The sequence below is a fragment of the Phymastichus coffea genome, unplaced genomic scaffold, assembly GCF_024137745.1.
Source record: "Phymastichus coffea isolate CEN01 unplaced genomic scaffold, Cenicafe_Pcof_1.1 PCOF00036, whole genome shotgun sequence".
Taxonomy (NCBI): domain Eukaryota; kingdom Metazoa; phylum Arthropoda; class Insecta; order Hymenoptera; family Eulophidae; genus Phymastichus; species Phymastichus coffea.
Window position 1 is genome coordinate 2,070,877 of NW_026706847.1, and position 14,653 is coordinate 2,085,529.

The 14,653-nt window shown below is 43.5% G+C and overlaps 1 protein-coding gene across 1 annotated transcript in view; it reads left to right on the forward strand.

The window, feature by feature from the left end:
- The first annotated feature begins 864 nt into the window (after window positions 1–864).
- The window catches only part of LOC131663503 (pikachurin-like), a 113,524-nt gene continuing 99,735 nt past the window's right edge, over window positions 865–14,653 (forward strand). The window contains exons 1-2 of the mRNA XM_058933953.1: window positions 865–1,012; window positions 4,615–5,003. Coding sequence (XP_058789936.1) covers window positions 4,832–5,003 — 172 coding nt within the window. The 5' untranslated portion in view covers window positions 865–1,012; window positions 4,615–4,831. The remainder of the gene's footprint in view (window positions 1,013–4,614; window positions 5,004–14,653) is intronic.

Here is a 14,653-nt window from a genome sequence, read left to right on the forward strand (position 1 = left end):
TAAGAATACGAACGACTTGTCAACAGTATATAAATCTAGTCTGTCAATGTATGCGGAATAAAATCTAGAGCCCTAAAAATACTTCGATTTAAAAAATATACATTTTTCAATTTTTCAAGTTTCCAATTGATCCTTTGTGAAATGCGTATCACAAGTACGAGTTCGATAATGTTGTATAAAAGAGTATTAGATGGATCATTGGTACGCTTGTTTTATTTGCCATAAATAATAATTATCTGCAAATGAATCGCAGAACGAGACTGTATAAAAAATTAAACGAGGAGGTACCTTTTTCAAACATACACCCATTTGATCCGCGAATGTCATTCTGCACCGCGCAATACAGTTTTTTACGTCCAAGAGAGTCAAGCAACTCCTCAGCTGGAATGTCTAATCGGTCCGGCAAGAAAAAAAAAAGGTCCTCAAAGAGAGCCGGAGTATCCTTCTAATAAACCTTGCAGAACAAATGAAAGGCAGCTGTCGAGCAACGATGTCCCTTCGACGAGTCGAGGCCGTGCTCGAAGAAGATAAATCCACGGGCAGTCTCTCGCGAGATCGAAGTAGCGATCTGATCGCGAAAAGAAAAATGGAAGCGAGAATGGCCAGGTCTATGCAGTTCTATACAGTACGATGCTAGTGTTTACACACCTACGTACACCCGTAGGTGGCTAGAGGGGAGGGTGGGTTGGCTGCTTATTTGGCAGAAGCAACGGCGGCGCCGCCGCGCGCACGTTCACCCCGCGAGCGCTGGCTGCCAGGGTGGGGGAAGAGCTTTCTGCGTTGGCGCAGGTGAACGAGCTGCTGCGCGGGCGCCACCGTCGCGCGAGCAACCCCAAAGCCAGTTCGATTGCAGACACCGGTCGCTCTGCGCGTCCGCGCTTCCTTCTTCGTATACACACATATAAGCAGGCAGCAGCCGCGTTCCTTCTTGCAAAACCGTCGCGGCGCTTTAAAGCACTGCTTTTCGGTTTTCTCGTTTCGGCCACCAGTGTTGTGTCTCGTAGTGAATTAGGTACGTCTCAGCCTGCTTCTTCTTCGTTCGGAGAGATGCACAGTGTGCGCGCGTGTGTGGTTGTGGCATCGAAATTCCATCGAGCTTGCGAGAAAGCTTCGTGCATGGTGCTTTCGAACGTGTTCTACACCGACGCTGTCGTTCACGCTTTTTGATGGCAATTTATCCACGCCTAAATCACGAGCCTGAAATAGCAGCAGATAGAGAGAGAGAGAGAGAGAGAGAGAGAGAGAGAGAGAGAGAGAGAGAGAGAGAGAGAGAGAGAGTACGGGAGAGTGAGAGCTGGAAGAACGACATATAAATTTCAAAGAATAATCAGTCCTTGCGCGAGGATCGCAAGCCCCTCAAGTTCTTCTGTAGAACCACTTGCTTCCGAGTAATTGTCATTGTTACGCTTTTTCCTAACGGAGCACGAACCATGGCTGCGGCAACGCCGCTGACGCTGCTCGGATTTATCGCCGGTGCTGCGTCGGCGGCAGCGCTGATGGAGCCGATTCGTCCCAGTTGCATTCTTAGACGAAAGAATTTCGCCCTCCCGTGGATAGTTTTCAGTCGTGCGAATAGTTTGACTCGATCGTTCCTTGCACTGATGTATTCATTCTAGTTCGCATCGCAGATTCTTCTCCTTCTTTCTCTTCTTCTTGACTTCTTGAACGCCGGAAGTAAACAAGTCGCGAGATGAAACACGCGAAAAAGTTTGATGAACTGCTGTGACGGATTTATATCGCGCGAGTCTTGGCATTTATCTTGATGTTTGCTTTTTGGCAGTGTACATTCCGTGCATTAACTTTTATAGCAGTACGTGCCCGGAGATGTTCAATACAATGCAATAAAATACGTACACCGGTTGTGAAATGCGTTACAGTTGGCGGCGTATAACAGCTTTATCGCGTTACATATCCGATATATGTATATACTATAGCAGAATAATTTTGCGTTGTTTCGCAGATTTTCTGCGATATACCGGTGTTTTCCCGCGAGTTGTTTATTCTTTTTACCGAGCTCTGTATTGTGAATATATAAAAGTTAGGGTGTTAAAACGAGGTTTTTCCCCCTTATTTCTTTTGTAATCGAATCACTTCCCAGTGCAATCAACCGTAGCCATACGCGTGTTTTAGTTTTATTAAACGACTAATTTCTGAATAATCTTCAGTTTGACGCTTTATCCAACATGCAATTGGGTTAATCGTCAGAAAAACTTATCCAACATTCACGGGCAGGACAAAGGGAACGAATGCGAGAGCTTAGCTTTCGGTGTACGTTTTTCTCACCTAACTTTCATTTTCACCGAGACGACGAGTGAGCGAGCAAGCAAGAAAGGACAAAAAAAGCAGCGCGAACCTCGTCCGGAATTCCATCAGGCGAAACGAGAGAGAAAGACCCCGGAGGCTGTGCGCACGCGACTTCCGCTAACTTTGGTGTACAGTTTCCTACCTGCGCCTGCTCATTAAATTACCTGTCTCGGCTTTCTTGAGGGATTTGGATCAAGTGTCTCACGACGTCGTCGTCCGGTAGCCCTTTTTTTCCTCGCCCGTTCCCTAAGCAGTCGATTTTCGGAATCGATCGCACGAAACATAAGAGCGTTATGGTGTATCGCGTGTCGCAGAAGCGAAATTGCGTGAGAAATTTCGGATACGCATTTGCTTATTTTATTTTATTTTATTTCGTGATCATTACGTAGAACTGAACGTGACAGTATATACATGGGATTTGCGGTCGACTAGTGAATTGGCTTCGATCGTATAGTTTCAGTCTCATCATGGATTCATGCGCGCAGATCGTTCGTTAGCAGTGTAATTGCCGGCGCGCCGCGGCGACCCGCTTTTAACCCCTGCTGCTGCCGCTCTCGTCGCGCTGCAATGCTATCGCTGCCATGATTTTCCAGAGCCGTGTAACGCGTCGAAAAAACAACAAAAATGAAAGGGAGAGTCGGGCGGTACTGCGTGGTTTTGCCCTTGCACCAGATTGCGCCGCTTCTTTGCTTCGATTACCGGAGGAATGTGCTATTTTTACGCGAGTTCACCGGCGTATAACCGACAATCGAAGCATGAACTTTGACTCCGGCGAAAGCTCGTATTTACCGGTTCTCATTGGAACGAGAGTGAATTCCACAGTATTCCATTGCAGTCAACAAAATGTCCGCTTTGCTCATTTATACGATTCGCTCGAAAATTCGCCCGTCAAATAATATATTCCGCTTAACTTTCACACAGGTCGGCTGCAAAAGTAAATCGACGGGAATGGAAAAGCATGCAAGAGTAATATTTCATTTCGTTGAAACCCTGCGTCTTTTATTTATTTTTTTTTTAAAGTTTCCGAATGAAATGATAAAAAAGCAACGTTGGAAACTTCACTCTGAATAAATTTTTCCATCAATCTCAAAGTTCCGCAATTGCATGCTGTCCTGCCCCGACTTTCTCTTCGCTCAACGCGTAACAATCTAATTATCACCGACAAAGCTCAAAGCCAATCGCCGTGCGACAAAAAAAGAAGAGGTTCCGAATAATAATGTGCACGGCTGCGAAAAAAGAAGTTAACCCACGCGTAGTCTGGGCGGGCAAGATAATCTCATTACAATTTCGTCGTGTGTATCCCCGATAGCGTGTCCAGAAAGACGTTGTGTGACCACCGCAAGCTCAGAACGAAAGTTTGAGAACAAGGCCGAAGGAAATTGGATTCCTTCGTACGTACGTCTGCAGAGGCACGAGCTCCGCCAAATTGTCATCGGTACGTTTTGCTCTTCAAAGCTCGTGTCGCGAATATTAAACGTAAACACGGCCGCGCGAACTTTCTCCGTGTGTATACGCGCGAGGGAGAAAAGAGACCGCAGAAAGCCCCTGCGGCTCTTGTTTCTCGCGCTTATCGCCATTCGTCACGATCGGCCAGCCACCGCCTTCCCCTTTGCGCACCCGCCTCACACTCTCAACTAATGAATTCTCGTTTTCCCTCTTTCGTTTTCGCTATATCCCAACTAACTTATTCGCCTCTCTCCTTTCTCGGCGCACGATAACCAAGAGAAGAAAAAGAATTCCGCAGCTGTATGTGTGTGTGTTGATTTTAACTAATGATCCGGAGGGTCAAAGAGTTTCTACCATCTATGGCTGCTGGATTTGACGTATTGCTTTCTTTTCGACGCTCTTACCAAATTAAATTCCCATGAGATTATTTTTCGACTTTTGTTTCGGTTATTTTTTTCAAAAAACAAAGAAATGTACAAAACTGAAATTGAATTCACTCGTTCCATTTTATTTGACGCTTCTACCAGCCAACCAAGTTGTTTAACTCACAACTGCCGTCTGTACTATCCACCTCCGGCGTATCCTTTGTCATCAATCGTTGTCTTTATTTATTATATATACTGTATGGTATCAGGTCTTTTCATTGTGTCTGACTTTGGTGATAGAACACGTTCGAACGTATATACTAGAGCGGGCGCGAAACAAATAAAAGACAATGGGCTAACCGTTTCTCGGTCATAACCGACAGCAGTGCCGAGTATCTCTCTCCGAACAAAGAAAGTCATAAACAGAGAAGGCAAAGAAAGCAGCACGTTCGCGAAGCTTTTGTTTTTCCTTTGCTCATCATCAGCGTTGCTGTTGTAGGTATTATCGAACCAGAGAGAAGTAGGAAGAAGAGCAGAGTTTCGTTCGAGGTGCGTGGAAGTGTGAAATAAGTGCTGAGAGCTTGCAAGCTCTTTGTGCGGCGGCGTTGACATGAGAGTCGAGAGTAACGCTGCTGCGGTGTGCCGTCAGTGAGACGGAGTAACACGCATAGTGCGACGCTTTCTCTCTCTCCCCTAATACTCTGCATGTTTCGGGGATGATGATGACGATAATGGCCTCGTCATTGGCTGCTGGACGCTATAGCCTCTACCGGCTACTCTTCGTCCTCCTGGCAATCGCATACTGCGCTCGGGCTAATGACAGTGTCAACAACAACGAGCAGCTGGCTTCCAACGAGGATAAAACAAGCTTCGAGGCGGCTTTTCAGGGTAAACTGCTTTTCTTCTTTCCAATTCTTTAACGTGTTCACTGACAAAAGTAATTTTTCCCTCTTAGCTATCGTCAAATCCAAAACTTTGTAACAACTTTTACAGTCGTGTCAGTGGACGCGTTCGATGTAAAAGGCTTTTCTTTAAATCACGCTAATTAGGCAAATTACTAAAATAATCAAGCTTTGAATTGCGGTAAATTTTTCTCGAAGCTTCATTTGGTTTTTTTTTCTTTTTTTTTCAAAAGCCGCAAGGTCACAATGTTTAAAATTAAATATTAAATTTTCCGCGCACAAACGACGATACGTTAAAACGCAATAAAATTATCTTTCGCTGAAATGTGAACTCGTCGAAAATCCTTTTACCACTGATAACTAGCTCTCTCTCTCTCTCGAAAACTCCAAGCAAATATGATATTCAGAAGGGGGTCGGAGGGAGGCCTTTGATCATGCTTTTCATGTACGACGACTGTATGTTTTGCGCGTCGACAAACTACGTCGAGACACTCCATTAATTATCCCCTTGATATTCCCAAAAAATCAACAACGACTTTTATACAAAGCTTTGATAGCGCAGACTTGTGCTTAATTACTTAAGGTAATGACGACGCTAACTAAATAACGCAATCAAGAATATAACTCCATCAAAGACTCGTCCAGCAAAGAAAAAAAACAAAAAAAAACTCGTCCTGAAAGAAATAGCATTGTTGAATCAAAATAAAAAAGAAAGAAAAAGAAAAAAAAAAGAATAAAAGAAAAAAGGGAAAAGTGGCCCAATCACACGTGGTACACACTCATACTCGTCAGAGATTCGAGCAGCGTTTAAATATCCTCCAGTGCACGCAGGCTCGACAAAAAACAAAAAGACCAAATGAGAGTGCGAGGGATTTCATTGCGCGTGAACGCTTCCACCTCGACGAACAACAAGTGCGTACGTGTGTGTATACGCGGGTGTATTCGCACCTTGGCAATGTCATCGTAAATTCGAGTCCGAGTTCAGGCCAGACGTTGGCGAGCAAAAGACTTTGAAATTTATGCGCGCAGGGGGAGATCGGAAATTGCATTTTGCTCGGTCCTCCTCGCGTCGTTTTCTATTTAGGAAGAGAAATATATAACCGGTGATCTTTTGCCGTGTGCGCAGGAAGGTACGCGCTATAGGTTTATTATGCCTAATGTACGGTTTTGTGCGTCGCGGGTACGCGCGAGTTCGAATTATTTATGGGCGCGCTTGGCGAGATTACGCAATATTGATGTGTTTCCGATGCGATGTTTTATCGCGCGCTGAATGCTGAAACTATTGGCCACGCGCGAGTTGGCCTTGTGACGAAGTTTCGAGGGGCAAATTTATTCGGATCTTTTCTCGGGAGTGGAAAAGCAATTCGCGCACTCCTCATAGAGATGCCAAGTTTTACGATCACGTGTGAAATTACCGTGCATAATATTATCGAGTAAGTTAGCATAATAGAGCTATCCAGCGGCAATTTCAAACTTTATGATCGCATTGACGTATTCGAAATAACCCATTTAAAACTTAATAATCACATTTCCTTTTCGCCGATCACGCGAGTGAACGTTGCAGCGTGTGGTTCATTACTTCATCAAGTTCTGCCATGTCTTTCCATCGAAAGTTTTTTCTTTCAATTAGGGTAAAATTCTACTCAAACTAGACTACTTGTAGGAATAAACTCATAATTTTCTAATTTTTGCATAGAAAATTCGTTCCACATAAATTAATGTTCATCAATTATTACATTATATCACGACATGGAAAATCGTTTAAAGAATTGTTGAACTTTGTTCTAAAGTATTAAATACCTCGTTCATTTTGCATGAATGATCATCGATTTACTTGTATTATACAAACGTATAATCTGTCGATCAAAATTAATACCAAAACTTTCAAAACATGCTCCAACAAAAATCCAAACTCAACAGCGTACACCAACAGCAAAATTAGAGTTCTCTCGACAAGCATCATCCTTATAATATAGCATCCCCAAAGTGGGCAAGCTCGCGGACCTCCCTCTCTCGAAACATCCGGCGCAATATCGTCGTTCTCATCTCCGAAGGAAGTAGTCCGGATGTCCACATACACACACACACACACGCGCACGCGCGCGCACACACACACACGCACACAGAAGGTTACTAGATTGCGAGCGCTTGCAGTTACTCTCGTGCTTACTATGTATGTATATGGAGCCTAGCTGGCGTCCCCATTGCGGACATTAGCACTGATGCTAAACTCCGTAGTTGCCTCTTGCACGCCACATGCGAGGCTCTGGCGCAAACGGTCCATCTTCTAATTGGTAGAAAGCAATTAATAAACCTGACGCTTTTGTATCGCTTGTTATATAACTTCGATCCAAAGTAACAACTCCTTCACGCGTGCGTGTGAGATCGTTACACGCTCGTTAGAGGCATGTCGTTCGCTAACGGTTTTAATTAAAAAGAATTTTTTTTTTATTTTTCGGTGACGAATGATTACTTTTTGGACAAAGTTTCGTTAGATGAAGGGAGAGAGGTGCAGTGCCCGTGTTAGGATGCAGTCTGTTTTTAATTTTCGAAGTTCTTTTACTGGAGAGATCTCTAGCGACGTGAATGTTTTATAGATAATTTAGATGAGTCGAGTGGCAGTGCCAATCATAAATGTCGAATATATAAATAAAGCGATATTTCATGATTGATATTAGAAAGTACGTTGATATTGCTAAAGATTGATTTGATAGCATTATTAAATACTTAGCCATGAATCAACCTGTAGATACATTGGATCTCTCGAAAACAAGGAAAAAATCTTGTTTACACGGAATTGCTCGTAACTTATTAGTTCGTTTCCCTTGTCGTTTCCAGAATAATACTATCAATCGAGTAGGCGTTATAGATTCCTCTAATTAAATCGACACACATTGTTGAAATGTTTATAAACGATGTGTTATTTCTCTCTCGCAAGTTTCCCAGTACAATCAAGCGGCAGATAAGTGTAGCGTCGTCTGCTGCTTATAAAAACTGCCGATCGGCCAGCAGTGCTTGCAGTCTCCAAGATGTTCTCCTCGGGGGCAGTTTCACTGATCGTCGGCCTGCTCCTAATCGACGCGGGCGACTCGTCGGTAGTGCAAACGACGAATCTTTACAAAAAATGGATCTTGGACGACAAAACGTCGATCGTGCTGCCTCAGCGCGGCGTCTTGGAGAAAGAAACGATCTCGTACGGCATCTGCGACACCGACAAGAACTTCAAAAAGTCCTGCAAAGTGTACGTGGAGAAGTTGAAGGAGTACGAATTCAAAGAGATGTCGCTGTGCGTAACGGAGATCACGCCGGAAACGGAGAACCGCTATATCGTGCCCGGCATGACGATAGTGCCGCTGGGGGACAAGAGAATAATCATGTGGCTCGATTCGGCCAAAAGCGGCTTCGAAGCCGAGGTATTTATCAAGCTGCGGATAATCGACATGAGCGATTGCGCGTCGAGAGACGTGAAGCTCAGCAGCGAGTATCGCATCAGACGCCTGGACTCTTACGTGACGGTCGCGCCGCACAACGGCAAGTTCGACGTGATTTATCCGAGCAAGAAGGAGTGCGGCAGCGATATCTTCTGCTCGAGATGTAAAATCACGTTCGATGCCGAGGGCAATCGTCTCAACGATCCCATTCTCTTTCCGAAAGTCGATAAGAAGAAGCTTGACAAGTGCCACGCTATCAAGCAGGAGCAACAGTGGTTTATTATATTCTTGAGCCTTGCGACGCTGCGCTTCAATATATTCACTCCTCTGCCGTTGTCCGAAGATTACGCCTTCCACGATCTCATTGGTCAGAATCTGATATCCGTTCAAGCAAATGGCAAAATCATCAATTCCACGAGTCTTCGCAATCTGAAGCTTTACGATGAGAAAAATAATCCTATTCATAGGAAATTGTTGAGAATAGCGCCGACAAACGAGAGGATTGGCGTTTACTACACCAAAGCTCCGGAAGCGGATTCCCAAGAAAATTCGGCCAATTCGACTACTATTACTTCTTTTCAATTCGATTCTCGACTAATTTTGAAGGAAAAGTTTACCATCAATTTCGACTTTGATGTTCAATATCTCTATACTTTCTACATTTCGACCGACGAATTGCTATTACTCGCTGCGAATATCAGGGATAATGCGAACGTATTTTATTTGTCGAAAATAAACGCGGATGGGCAACGCAGTAAAACTGTCGAGGTACACATAAACAATCCTTACGAAATTCTCTTTTGGGATGTGAAAGCTTACGAGTCGTCGTATTGTCTGTTCCACATTGTTGAGTACGATACGGAGGGAAAAGGAATATCATTAGAATTGAATAATGCGTGTTTCCCCAAAGAAGCTTTGGACATCCAAAAGCAAAAGGCGTGATGGAAACTCGAATAAGAATTTGAACGTGTGATCGCACTTCACTTCGAATATTCAATAGCCAGACAGGCAATTAATAAAATAAAGTCACGTAATGCTTATTTTGTACATTATTAAATGAATAAAGAATTGGAAATGTTCAATCAAAATAGTAAACCTTATTAAGTCAACCCTCTTTTACTAAAATATGAAATGAATCAAGTTACACTTTTATTTCAAGAAAATATATTGTTCATTTTTGATAAATTAATACGACTACCATTAAAAATGAATTTTCATGATATTTTCAACAAACAACGTTTAACGAAAAAAATTAATAAATATCTATTATAGTAATGCTTACATTGATTGAGGATTAATATCATGCATGCATTGATCTACGTATAACTGAGCTTACGTTTCATAACAACTATTCGATAAAAAGAGTCGTAGATAAAACATTATTTACGATTTTTGTAACAATTTGATAAGTGTGCCATTTTAGATAGACTTCCTAGTTCACTGAACTGATAGTGAGCTATAGGAATATATATCGTTTGAGTACGATATGAAGTTGCACAATACGTATATTACTCGGCTTCGTCATTCATATCTTCCCATTGTCGAATAGGAAGCTTTTATTGAATTTGAAAAAAACAAAGGGATTCAAATAAAGTTTCCAAAAGTCTTTTGCTGAAAATTTCTAAAAAGTATCTTCACGAAGGTAAAATATTTTTCGTGTTATTTTAATGTCTCTCTCGACGCCTTTGTACTGCATTAAAAGTGGCGAAAGCTTTTATGCATTAACATTTTTTGCTACTCTCTGGCTATTACAATATTAATATGAGAAATAAAAGTAACATAATATTCACTGAAAGCCAACCCAATACGCAACGCGTAGAGCGGATAAAACATATAATTAAGCGCCAGAGCTTTAGCACACTTTACTTGCGTTGGCTAGAGAGTAGGAATAAATTGATTTATTACAATTATTAAAGTATTCGAAGAAGAGAAGATGCGGATTTAGCTTGGCGAAAGTAGGCGAGAAATAATGCTCCAGCCACACTTTCGTCCTATTCGGCGCTGACAGTAGAACTTTATTAAGCCGCAGGCTGTGCGCGCGAACAGACTTACCGCACCCGCGAGATGAATGACATAACGGGGTCAATTTTTAGTGCTCCTTTTCTCTGCTACTTCCTTACTTACGCTAAAGAAATAGACTCATCAATGATATTCGTCCACCAGTTATGCCTCCCCTTATCGATCTTTTTAATTCAACTCCGGGCTCATCGGATTAGCGCTTATTGGATTTTCCCTCCCTGGAAAAAGATAAAGAGGGATGTGCATTCTCGAAAGAGAAGACGCGTGCCGCAGCTAATCCAATTTCGTTATAATCACAGTTGGAAGAATACCTGGAAACAGCGCGAATTGAGCATGGAATATTCGCTGAGCAATAAAGACCACTTCGCCTTGCGCGCATAAAAATCCAAATTTCTCACTGCAATCACGCCGAGATTGGCCACTGAGCTTATGCTCTTCCTTAAGGGCTGCACACAATGCGAAAGCTACAAGCTGGGGAATGCGCTAGTGGTATGGGGAAAAATAGGCGAGCGCGAACAACGATGTAAATGGCAAATGGCGAAGAATGCCCGGCGCTTGTTTTCGAAGCGTTCGGAGAGACATAGCTTGGATAGGAATAAAAAAAAAAGATAAAGAAAGAAAAAAAAGAAAGAAAAATCAAAAGTGGAGCTGCAGGCGTAAAGGCAGGTGAATTATCCGGGTGCCGAGTCGAGATCATTCGTCGTAGTCGCGTAGAGAAGAATAGCCCTGTCAGGCATGTATTCGGGCGACGTGACTCGCCTCGAGGAGCAACTAACTCCCCCGACCGTAAATTACATCAGCATCCCCGCATTCTTCTCTCCCGCGGAGGCGAGCACGCCCAAATTAAAATTACTATTCTTCGTGGTTTTCTCTCTCGAGTTTGCTGATAGTGCGTCGTCGTCGCTATGCAATCTGATTGCGCTGCGGCTCTCTCTCTCTCTCTCTCTCTCGCTCTCTCGCGGATGATTGATTCTTTTGTAATTGCAATTGCTCGCGTTCCGCAGCTGGAAACAAGTATTGCTCGAGAACATTTCAAAAGTCATTCCAGAGAGCTTGATTTTCACTTGTCAGCTTCTTAGATGGAAATTGCTTTTCTGTAAGCAAAATTGATCGCAACATTCCCGAAAGTCGCTATCCGCGCTCCAATGACACATATTCACCGACAGCGCGTTGGACAATTCATTAAGAGGACGAACCTCGTTAATAACATATTCACGCCAACGTAGGGATTTACCGAGAGATAAAGAGAGGGAGGAAGAGAGCCGTAAGTGAACCGGCGAACATGCGCTCAAAGAAGAAAATGAGCAGAGGCAGCATCGTTCACTTTAAACCGCGTTGTTACAAGCCAACGTCGTCTTTGTAATTTACGTAATACCTAGCTAGGCGGCATCAACGGCAAGTCCGCCATTTTTGCAGACACCCATTAATCTTCACTTTATATGTATACATGTGTATACACACGCGTGCGCGCACACACACACACACACACACACACACAAGTGGTATAGAGCCGTGCGCAGCTCGGTGCTGCTCAACTGATCTTGACAATTAACCGGAATCTCTGACGAATAGCTGCTGCTGGGGCCTCGCTCGTAGCGAGCTCGCAGCTACCTAATTGTCATTAACAGCGACTATTCGTTCCAACTAAAGCTCCAGTCTGGCTATAGAGCTGTAGACCTCGTATATTTTCAACCCGATCCGGCGTGTTAGATGACGCGACGTAGACTGAGACCCATCACTTATGCTCCCTCGACGACGCGCACGCAAAAGGGTTAGAGTGACTAAGTTTCGATGTCGTTTGCCGAGAGCGGACTAACGGGGATGTGGTCGACAGTTTTTCACGAGTATTCTCATTCGAACAACAAATCGAACCCGCAAATCTGAACTAATCTCAGCAACTAAAAAAAGAAATCAGCCTGCCTGCCACAAACAAATAACCGATTACATCCGCAATAGAGGTCCGTTGCAAGCTCCCTCGGAAAGTTTCCTTAGGCCGATATTTTCGATTCACTCTCGCGAACAACTGGCAGCGTGGCCACTTAAGAGCCGAAGCTTTCATAAATCACTCGATGCAGCTGGCGCTACTGGACCCCACCGAAGCGGAAAAGTCTTGGCAAAAGTACTGTACGCGGCTAAAGAAAGAAAAGTCAATATACCTTCGGAAGGAAAATCTGCCCCACAGCCCTCGCTCGTGTATCCATATATATACGCCAAGTTTTCGCGCGGCCGTGTAATGAAACGTGCGCGGACCTTGAAAGCCCGCTGCGAGCTCGCGAGAGAGAAAAATCGCGCTGTATTGGATAATAAAATGCGCGCGCGTCGCAGCGGCCGTTGATGCACCTGCACGCTCGCGGGCACGTGACGTTGATACGACGACGCCGTCGGCGCGCAGCGTCGTGCTCGCGAGTGACCGTACCGCAGCCGCGTGCACTTGGGCGCACCTCTGTCTCGTCGAAACGCATCGCGGTAGAGGGTCGCGGCCCCGCGTAACGGCGCCGAATTAAAATGCGCCCATTCCCGGCGTCATTTCGAAAAGGGCAGCGAAATTTTGCACGCGCGTAATTCTCGGGCGCGAAAAGAAGCGAGAGAAAAGTTTGCTAGCTGTAATGGACGAGAGTAATTGGCCGCAATAATCGTTTTACTACATGGCCGGCAGCGCTAGACGCGCGCTCGCGCTAACGCGGACGATGAAAAATTACAATTTGCGAGCGCGAGCGCTGCGTCTGTTCCGGTCGCCGGTGGTGCTTTTTAAGCTCTTCGCAAAGTGCCGCGCTACGTCGCGAGGCCGCTCACTACTCGTTTAAGTGAAATTGTTGAACTGCGAGTTTACGTTGGAATGGCTTGATGCGTTCAGCAATCACGAGTCGAAAGATCAGTTGGAAATAATTTTGTCTTTGTGGGAAGGTAGACGCGTATATCAATTGAAGATCAATTGTTTATTCGTATATCCGGGCAGTATTTCACCCAGTCATAAACTCTGCACAGGTATTTCGAAATTCTATATCAATATAATGAATTATACCAGAATTATGCGAATGGGAAAATGTACTGCTAAAACTGGTGAATCGATTTACAAAGCATGGCTAAACTATGCAGTTAACATTCTGAGAATTGGTCATCATTAAATATCGTAAATGGATGAGGAAATTAATTACAGGAAGTTCACCCATAGAAATAATTATTAAACCAACTTTAACGCTGTAACTTTAATGATTCAGAACATATCTTAAGCCGTTGGTCTAGTAACTGGCAGAGATTGGCGTCCTACCTTATCTATATGCAGTTTTAAGCAACGATCATACTGCAGAACTGAAAAATGAATGCTTTGGAACGCGCTAGTCCGATGCTTCTCGAGAGTTTCAAGAAAGTACAAAGAGTAAAAGCATACCGATGTATTAGCTCCGTCATCCTTTTAACCAAAGATAAATCGTTTACTCTCAAACCTAAGCTAAAATATTCTAACTAAAAGTCAACTATAGAATCACTAAAAACGTTACATCAAAATAATCCATTGTGATAAAATTACACGATTAGAAATGTGCCTCAAGAACTGTAATATAGTACGAATTTCGGCGTTATTTTGTTTTTATTTTCGAACTTAGTAGTGAAACTGCTCTCATTCGAAGCTCAAACGTAAAATTTTATACAACAATTTTTTGATAAGGCTGCTGATATTGCGGACAATTTGTAAATTAAATAGCCCATTTATCCTCGATATTTTTGTCGCGTAGATGAGCCGAAGTGAATGATGACAAATCAATAGTCGGGCGACCGAGGAGGATTCACGAATAAAGTCTAAAAATAACCCAGACAAACCGAAGATCCATTGACACTTCGCTCATTAATTTTCTATGAAAGATGACCTCCGAGACACGCGCCGGATGTATACGACCACGCGAGGTTCTTTTTTCTATTCGCCTGATTATTTACGGCCGCCCGCCTTAGTAACGGCTGTATAGCTTAACTGGTAATTTTATGAATTTCTCTTTATTTACGTGCTCTTACTCACAATGATGTTTAATTATTGAATAAACTTATTTCAAAGTACATTTGCTTCCTTTGTTTGAATATGTAATGTTATCTATCAGAGTTCTCGACAGATAACGTATGCGTTGGTGTGGTCGCGTGCATGAGAGATATTGCTCTCGGAGCCGCGGCTGTTCTTATCAATAGAACTACGTTTTAA